General features: G+C 52.2%; 1 protein-coding gene across 1 annotated transcript; it reads left to right on the top strand.

The window, feature by feature from the left end:
• Positions 1-1302: 1302 nt before the first annotated feature.
• Positions 1303-9190, top strand: PCARE (photoreceptor cilium actin regulator). The gene is made up of 2 exons (XM_004418595.3): positions 1303-4997; positions 9010-9190. The coding sequence occupies exons 1-2, from the start codon at positions 1303-1305 to the stop codon at positions 9188-9190; spliced, it is 3876 nt and encodes a 1291-aa protein (XP_004418652.2).
• The last annotated feature ends 366 nt before the right edge of the window (positions 9191-9556 follow it).

Here is a 9556-nt window from a genome sequence, read left to right on the forward strand (position 1 = left end):
CTTAATCCATACAACAGCTCCATGAAGTAGGTACCATTATCCCCATTTCAAAGACGAGCTCTGCCTCAGGGAAGTTAAATAACTTGTGGAAGACCCTCCAGGTACCTAAGAGGAGAAGGATTCAGGACTGAAACTCAAGTCTCCCTACGCCAAGCCCTTGCTCTAGACTTTACTGACAGCAAATAAGGTTCAAAAGGAATTTAAAAATGGGCGGCTGCTACCCTTAGCCATGGGCAAGAGCACAATGCTCGGGTTGAATAGAAGCTGTGCTTAAAAACAAAAATAAAAATTTCCCTTGAGTTCTACTCATGACCAAATGGCTCTCCACTGCCCAGTGTTAGCTTATCTTCCTATGAGAAAGTTCCAACAAGGAGCTGCTTCCTGTAGGAGCACCGCCTCCCTGAGCCCCTGTGGTCCGCAGCGACCCACTTGAGCTCATACGGCCATGAGTTTTTCTGCTTTCCTCCTCCAAACCATGGAGGATGGCTTCCCTGCTATCTAACCCACTTTTCTAATACAGAGGAAAGCCACCTTGCCTGCTTTATTCACTGTCTTATTTAAAGAAGCTCTCTAGCACTAGAACTGTGGTGTTTCTATAAGCCACACAAACCAGAACGTATTGCTTCAATTTCCTTCTATTGTGTGTTTTGGGGTCTTCTTGATAATAGCAGGTTGGAGCACACTCGCTGGTTTGCCCTTATTAAACTGTGAAGGTCGTTTCTCTGCCAGGATCTGTAATCGGCAAGCCCTTGCTTCTCCTCCACAAATGTGTCTCTTCCAGAGCCTTTTGCAATTATGGCTCATTTCTCTAGGTTGCATATGGCAGGCGTCTGAACAGAATTAAAAGCACGAGCACGTGCAAAAATAATCCACTTCCCAAGATAGTAAATGCTGAGGAGTTCTAGATTAGAACACACTGGGAGTGCTGACTGGCTAGGGCGTGATTAACCTAATAGGCTTAAAGTTCCACTTGCCATCCACATCTGTTAGGACACGGGCAAAACGCAGGCCCGTAATCCACGAGACTGAGGTCTTTTCGAATTGCCCTGCTGGTCACTAACAGCAGAGGGTTCAAAACTTGGGACCACAATAGGACGACAGGCACCGTTACCTCCACACGGGGAAGCCAAGGCAGTGAAGAAAGCTGGCTCTGAGTTTAGGCCACTGCACCAGGGACTTCAAAGGATTCTGGCTTGGAAACTGCCTGGATGGACTAGTAAGACTGACTTTTGCTCCTATTTCAAATATTACTTTCTGAAGGTTGTGACACTTGTGGGTGGGAGATGACTACAAGGTGAAATCATGGGGTGTACACCTTCCCACAGTGAAATTGTTAACAGCGTTGCTAAGAGTGGCATCCAGTTTTTTAAAAAGCCGAAAGCAATTTTGCCAGGATGTCAGGGGGGCAGTGAAAGATGCTCCATCCCTTTGCTAGCTCAAATCTCTACCTGCTCTGACTCTGGGAGGGGCTTGTCCCAGGGACAGAGGCCGGCAGAGGAGCAGCCAAGTTCCAGATGGACTCAAACCAGGGCTAAAGGTCTTTGTCAGCTCACGAGAGATCCCACTGCAGGCAAAAGGAAAGATGTGGAAGGACTGATCCCAGAAACCGAAACCTCCCCATCCCAGCTGAACAAATTGCACAGCCACATGGCTAAGGACATTCCATTCAAGACACAGACCCACAGGTCACAAGGGGCAGACTTTTCTGGGGAAGAGAGTGAAGAAAGTAATTCCCAAGAAACCTCCAAATGGGAAAGGAAGCCAAAATGCCATAGGTCAGGCAAACAGGGCCATTGCTGCCAAACCATCTTTCCTGCTCCTAGGTCTGAAGACAAAATAGACTTCCCTGAGCCCCTGGTAAAGGCCCACCAGCATGCTTACGCCTATCTGCACTCCTGCCTCTCCAAATACGAAGCAATTCTGTGCGTCACCCATCGGGCCACCCAGACCCAGGAGCTGCTGCAGCCCATGGTCAGCTTCCTGCTGCACTGCTTTGATGAGGTTAACCAGCTCCTAGGGGAGATCTCCAAGGATGGAGAAGTGCTCCTCCAGGAAGTTAGGGAGGATCTGGCTTGGCCATTGAAGAAAGGGGAGCCCCAGGAGCAGCCGGACCTCCTGCAACAGCTTCTGCAGTACACAGTCAGTAAGCTGCAGGTGCTCCGCGGCACAGTGGCCTCGCTCACCAGCGGCGTCCTGGAGGGCTCCGGCAGCTACCTCCACAGCACCGCAAGCCACTTGGGACACAAGCTGAGCATAAAGAGGGGTGTGGATGAACGCCTCCTAAGGGCTCTGGGGCAATTGGAGAGCTTGGCAAGCGACCACACGGACCCTGGAGCGCAGGGTCTACCCTTGTGCTCTGAGGACAGTGGCATTGGTGCTGACAATGAGTCCGTGCAGCTGGCAGACAAGCTGGGCAAGCAAGCCAGCTGGGACTTAGGGCCGGAGCCTGCAGAATGGAAGCCAGTGATTTCACCCACAGTGGAGGCCAGGCTATTGGGACATGCCCGGCAGCAAAGTCCTTTCCAAATGGGTCCAGACAGACCCCAGGACTGCCCACTCTCAAGGCCTCCTACGGCAAAGGTTCAGCCAGCAGCACAGGGTGGAGCAGGGAGCCCACACCCCTCCAGCACTGAAAATACCACTTCCAGGCCCTTCGGGAGGGGCAAAAGCACTCTGCGTGATTGCCTTGGGACTGAGAACTCCGTGGAAGTATACCCCCCTAAAGGCTCCAGGTTGATGGACACGCCATCCCTCAGCGAAGGTGAGGACAGCAGCCCAGAGGAGGAGGAAGACACTTCTCACCTAAGGCCGAGGTCTTCACCTTCTGGCCAGGAAAGCACATTTCAGCTACTGAGGAGCCCCCAGGCCCAGGAAATGATTCTGAAGATGAAGGAAGCCATCAGCGAAAGGATCAAGTTTGTCCCTGTGCCCTCAGGGCACCAAGACTGGGCTGAGGAGGAAGAGAGGAGGACAGCAGTCCCACCGAGACCTAGCACTGTCAGTGGCAGCAGGAGGGCCCCAGAGAGGCAGAGGAGGTCTCAGTCAGAGGGGTGTCTGAAGAGCCACATGGAAGACCCCACCCTCCAGGAGCTGCGGAGGGTCCAGAGAGACCTCAGCCAGAGGCTGGAGGCGTTTTACGCCCTGGCTGCACGACGGCAGGGGCAGAGCAAGGGGCAGGCTCTGCACCCCAGAGCAGCAGCTGGGAGGCCCCACAACAACTACAGGGTCACCCCGAGCAACACCATCAGCAAGCTGAAGGCATCCCTCACCAAGAACTTCAGCATTTTGCCAAGTCAAGACAAGAGCATTTTGCAGAAATGCAGTCCCCGCCCTGAAAGTGAACAGCCCTGGCAGGGAAAAGCTGAGGGGCTTCCAAATGCCATCCCATCAGGTGAGAGGGCCAGTGAGGCTCCCGGGGCTGAGGACTGGAACTTCAGGGGCCATGCCACCAGAACATCAGTCAAGAAACTCATTGAAACTTTCAGTGCCACTGACAGTCTGAGGACACTTGGGGATTCCAAGGACTCCGGGCTGAACTCCTGCCTCAGGAAGTGGGGGGTCCCCATCATGCCTCCCAGATTTCCCATTTACAGGGGGCTTGCTCCTTTGTATCCAAAGCCCCAAATTTCTCCAGCAGCAGGCAGAGACTCTCTCAAGGTGGGCCCAGGCTGGAGACCCTTAGGTCCTGTCTTCCCCCCTCTGCTCACAGCAGAAGCATCCAAGAGTGAGGACCTCAATTGTGAAAATGAGGAGGGCCCAGAGCATCTCCCTCCACCACCTCTGGAAATCCTCATGGACAAATCATTCACCTCTCTGGAGCCCCCAGAAAGCAGCAATCTGGCAAGGTCCTCCCTTGAAGGAACCCACGTGCCAGGGCTGGGAAAGCCCGGCCCTGCCCGGAGAACGTGGGCTTCCTCAAAGCTCAGAGCTTCTATGGACCCCACTCACCTGCTTCCCAGCAAGAGCACTGCCACCCTCACCGGGCCCCGCAGCGCAGGGCCAGGGAGCAGCAGGAGTGGCTGGAATACCAGAAAGCTCACCTTGGACCTGAACCGCCCACCAGCAACCGGCCAAAACCCAGAGGTGGAGGGCAGCAGGGCTCAGAGTCAGGCACGAGCGGACAGGGCCGCAAGCCTCTCCAAGCATCCCCAGAAGGCAGTCTCCTGGCACCACTCTAGCCACACATCTGGGCAGACCAGGACCTCGGAACCCAGCCTGGCCAGACCAATTCGAGGGCCACGTTCTCCCGAGGCTCTAAGACAGAGCCAAGAGAGAAGCCCCCCAGTGGTCAAGAAGGCCTCTCCCACAAGGGCACACTGGACACCCCGAGCAGACAAGAGTCACCCAAGCCTGCCCTCCTGTCACGGACCTGCCCAGCCAAGTATGCCCTCCGTGCATGGCTCCCCCAGCCCACCACTCAGCCCTCTGGCAAGCCCCAGGGTGCTAAGTCCCCCAACAGTGAAGAAAGGAGCTTCCCCACCACCCCAGCACAAGCTGCCCAGCCCTCCCCTGGTGAGCCCACCTGCTCAGCACAAGGTCTCCAGCCCCCCTACCCAGCGCACAGAAGCAAGTTCCCCTGCCTCTGGCCCCTCCCTATCTCCCCCAGCGTCCCACAGCCAGGAGCTCAAGGAAACAAAAGATTCTGAAGATAGTTGGGCAACCACAGCCAAAGCGCCTAGGAATACATGTTCCATATTCTGCCCGGCTACCTCCTCTCTGTTCGAAGCTAAATCGCCATTCTCAACAGCCCACCCACTCAGCCCACCATCACTGCCACCTGAAGCTGGAGGCTCGTGCGGGACCCCCACAGGACGCTGGAGGAGCAGCTCAGGGCCACAACCGAGGGCGGACTCACAGCGGGGAACGGCTCTGTGTGCCCTCAATCCTCAGCCCTTCGTCAGAAGGACAGCTTCTGACCGCCGGCCGGGCGTCCGCCTGCACCTGCCTGTCCTGGGTGCCACCAGCAATGCTTGTGAATCCCAGCATGGCCAGAGCAGGTAAGGAGAGTCCTAAGGTCCTCAAGAACCCAAAAGAGCCTTTGCATATGTGGCTGGTATCTATCGCTTTTTACTATATTATAAATTAAAATTAAGAAATGTTTGAAATACTTATTAATTTAAAAAAACAAAAAGGACCCCATTATATGTTAACATAAATAATACATTCTTATGAAATGTAACTATATTTTCCACAACAAAATCTAATGAAAAGAGTGGCACTGTCTTTTATTTTTGCAAATCTCTTTAGTGTGTGGCTTCACAGAAAGACAGCTGAATTTTCAGATCTGGTTCTGCAGTCAATCTGTTGGGATCTCATACATCATGTAGACTGGAAAACTCCACTCTACATTCATGAAAGAATGAGTGAAAAAGGGAAGTAACACCTTAGTACTATAATGAAGATAGTTTGGACCTCATGGACCCCCCTGAAAGGGCCTGGGGGACACCCAGGGGACACGCCTTAAGAATGGCCGGTCCTGGAGGTGTGGAATATAAATGACTGGCTTCCTCATTCCCCCAAGGACCTGCCCCCACTTCTCCAATCCAGCCTCATCTCCACCTCCCTCTTCAGAGGTGTGTAGAGGAAGAACAAGACTCTTCATGAGCGCTGAGCACCAGAATCCAGGCAGAAGGGCTTCCACCCTTCCCCTTGGCAGAGTGAGTTCCAAGTGTATCTCTTTCATGAGAGGCACTGACTTGCATGTCATTGGCCCAGCCATGCTGACAGGCCTGCGCATGAGGCTGCAATGGGCCATGAGTCAAAGTATAGCCATCGCCTGAGCATTGAAAGAAGGACTCGTATGCTCAAGTGGTTATTTTATAGAATACATGGGGAAATGCGTCTTTTCCAGAATGGTGGCATGGGGAAAAAATGTAAATCTGAGGCCTATTAGAGAGGAACTCATCAATATGTCTTGATATCAGATCACACAAAGTTCAACCAGCCCCAGTCCTTGCTATCTTTGCACTGCCCACAATTGCGTGAATCAGCAGTTAATTTCTGCCAGAGTGGTGCGTGTTACAGACTTCACAACCTGTCACGGCATAAATGGTAATTTTTTACAAAGTACTCGGCAGTCAATTTTAAATAAAGATGCTATCTCAGGAAGGTTGTGCCTTATTATGTTATATAAACTTCCCCAGCCACTTGAAAGAAATGAAATATTATTTTTGCAAGAATCTTAAGGTAACATTGCTCTTTTCTTAAATCTAAAATGAGCCTCCTATACAGCACCTTTCATCTGAGAACCTCTATAAATGTTAATGCATTATTCCTCACACTGGCCACCTATTCAGTTATTAGATTTCTAAAACTGTGCCCTTCAGGAGGAGAGCTTGAGAGAATAGGGACAATAAAATGGCATTAATTAAAAACACTAACATTTAAAAACAGCAGGAGCAATAATAAAATAACATAAAATTGTTCAAGAAGAAAATAATGCCCTTCTCTCAGGCTTCTCCTCGGAATACAGCAGCCTAAAACGTTGTTTTATGTCCTGAATCTCAACACTTGGAGACATGGGGGGAGGTGGAGAATTACTTGTAGCTTAAAAGAGAGAGGACAATGCATGAACAGGAGCCTTCCCAAGGTCGCGTGGAAGGTCACATAATGACTCGCACCCGTTCCCCTGTCTTCTGGTAAGACCACACCTCTAAGCCATTCCAAATTGAAACTGTGAGAACGTGATGGGAAAATCCTCATTCCCTAGCCCCTTCAACCCGCTACCCAACCCTGTAATGTCGGCGTCTGGGAGCAGAAGCACACCAGCTGTAAGAGCACCAAGCATTTGCTCCAAGGTCACGCAACAAGCCAACAAGCCAGTGCCAGAGAGCCAGAAACTGCTCCGGACACACTGTTTCCCCAGGCAGGGACTTGCAGGGACACAACCACACCCATTATATCTTGCAGCCGAGGCAGGCTTGCAGAATGAACTGGCCTGCATCCAGCGTTGACGCCCTCCTGGTCATCCCGTGCTAGGCACGAGCCCCTTTTATAGAAAAAATGATGATGTTTATATCCTCCCGGTCTTGGAGCCCAGGGGACTGGGAACAGTCCTTGCAGGCTGACCCAGGAAGCTCAGTTGCTGAGCTTCAACTGCTACTTATGTGTTGAATCCCCTGTGGAGGTGTGTGTCTCTAGGTCTCAGCATGCTGGGGCGCTGTGAGCATCAAGAGGGTCCAGACTTTGTCCCCCATATGTGGCACTTGTAGTCTTTGCCTGAACTGGGCCGTCCAGGCAGGAGCTCTCTGCAACCCTCATCTCGTTTCCTGGATCAGGCTGCCTAGGCAGCCTGCCTCCCCAGCAGTTCTGGGAACCAGTAGAACCACAGCCACATTGTGGCAACCAGGAAAACCAACCTCCTAGCCTGAGCCTCAGGCAGATGTGGAAGCCGGTTGGGGTTGAGGAAGACACAGTTCTACGACCAAATCATTTGTCAGACCTCAGTGTCAGCCTCTGCTGACGCTGCATACCACAGCCTGTCCTCTGGACATGCCCCTCCCATTCCTGCCAGCCACTCCAGCTGGGGAGCAGCAAAAGGTCGTGGATGAAGTGCATCCTGTATATGCCTTCCACTGCTCCAAAAGGTGCACAGGGAGAGGAAGTAAGTAAGGTGGGAGCTGTGGCTCACAAATCACACTGGGTCCTGCAGGGACCTGTGATGGGCCTGGAGGCCGACACAGATGAGTCAGGCTTTAAGGAACACAGTGAGTTCCTCACTGCCTGAAAATCATGTATGTATGGCAGTCTTAGTGCCCGTTCCACTTCAGCCCTTATTCCTGTCACCTTGATCTTGTTAAAATCCAAACTCAAACTTGTCTTCCATTGGTTTGACGTCCATGTAAGCCTAACCACACAAAGCTGAGCACGCTGTGTAATATAGCTCATGGAATAGTCAAGAACATGTTGTCATGGGCAGAGAGAAGCGCTCCCAGTCTGTGTATGTGGGAAGCTGGGTCCAGTCCTGGCCCTGGGGCAATTGATGGAGAGACTCCGATCTTCAGGTGCCCACCTATAGTATGACAGGGTTGTTTCTAGGGTCTTTCCAGGTGTGACTTCCCATTCATGCTACAAAGCAGCGCCAGAGTGACTGCTGACCGGTCACTGGGCAATTACCATGTGCTAGTTGGTACGCTAAGAGTTTTACATGCTTCACCCAATATTGATACCTTTGAGTGCCCAGTGGGATGGATACTATTATTTTCTTCATTTTACAAAGAAGGAAACTGAACCAGAGAGATTAATTAACACGCTACAGGTCACACAGCTGGTAAGCGGAAGAGCCTTGAGCCCAGGCAGCCAGACTCCATCCTCCACGTAGTAATGTGAGGCTAGCCTGCCAGCACACACCCAGTATGGCTTTCTGAGCTGGTCCCCCTTCTGGCCTAGACTGCTCCAGGCTTGGGACCACCCTCCATTCTGTATTCCAAAAGCACACGGGGTGTCCCTCCCCACTCACAGCCCCTCTCGCTGTATCACTCAGCAGCGGGAAGCTCTGTTCTAGCCAAATGCCTGGCCTGGGCCAACTAGTTTCCATTTTACTCCTTTCAGGAAAAGGGTGGCAGCTGAGCAAAGTAGGGTTTTTTTTTTTTTTTTGCTGTTATTGTTGATGGTGTTTTTAATTCAACTAGCTAAGTGTAGCCCTTTTTTAAACAAGAAGTGCTTTAAAAACAAAAACAAAATAAAAGCCTGGCTCCCAGAACTCCTGTGGGAGTTGCTTTGTTCAGATCAGCAGGATCCTGGGCATCATGGGAAAGAACAGGACTTAACCCGTCAGCGGAAACCCCAGGAGATTGGCTCCCAGGGTGCCCGAGCACAGTGGGCACGCACAAGGACGGCACCCGCAGTCAAACCTGATACAGAAAGACAGAGGCCTGGCACTGAGGGTCCACCGGGCCTGTGGCTGAGACAAACAGGGAGGGACGGACAGAGGCAGAGTGGAGAGCAGGGGAGGGGCCGGAAGGAACAGGAGAAGAGTGTCTGATCTGCACCTGTTCTTTCTCTCAGCAGCAGCAGTGAGGAGAGCCCCAAGAAGGACACAGATCCGTGGTGCAGCCGCTGCACCCCAGAACTGAAGGGCGGCGGCAGAGATGCATCTCCCCCAGAGCTCTGCGTGCTGGGCCACGGGCTCCAACGGGAGGCCCCCACCAGCTGCACCCAGGACAAGCCCCAGCAGAAGGAAGCAGCCTGACAGGCTAGCCAACACTGATGCCAGCCACCCCTGGAAGGCAAAGGGTGACAACTAAGCATCAGGCTGTCCTATAGATGGTGGGACAACCAAACTCCTATTGAGGTGTCCTAGAAAGGCCTGGAAGGTGCGCTGCCCAGAGGGTCTGCTACGTTCTAAACATTCACTATTTTCAGTCCCAGATCCTGCTTTGCCTTGGGGTTCAAAGGTTCACTGTAACTTTGGACCCCACAATGACACTCTTTAATCCTTCAATTACTGGCCTTAATTTAGGGGGAAAATGTATTTATCGCATGCTTGATGGGCCTGGTGTTTTACCCGGGGACGTCATTTAATCCCCACAACGAGTGAAGCAGGTAGCATTCTTCG

The sequence above is a fragment of the Ceratotherium simum genome, chromosome 11, assembly GCF_057802395.1.
Source record: "Ceratotherium simum simum isolate JZ-2026a chromosome 11, ASM5780239v1, whole genome shotgun sequence".
Classification (NCBI taxonomy): Eukaryota; Metazoa; Chordata; class Mammalia; order Perissodactyla; family Rhinocerotidae; genus Ceratotherium; species Ceratotherium simum.

What these genes read in the sequence shown, in the direction of transcription:
- PCARE (XM_004418595.3), top strand. Translation starts at nt 1,303, where the DNA reads ATGGGGTGTACACCTTCCCACAGTGAAATTGTTAACAGCGTTGCTAAG. An exon ending in TCCCAGCATGGCCAGAGCAG is followed by an intron (nt 4,998 to 9,009) that starts GTAAGGAGAGTC and finishes TTCTCTCAGCAG; the next exon opens with CAGCAGTGAGGAGAGCCCCA.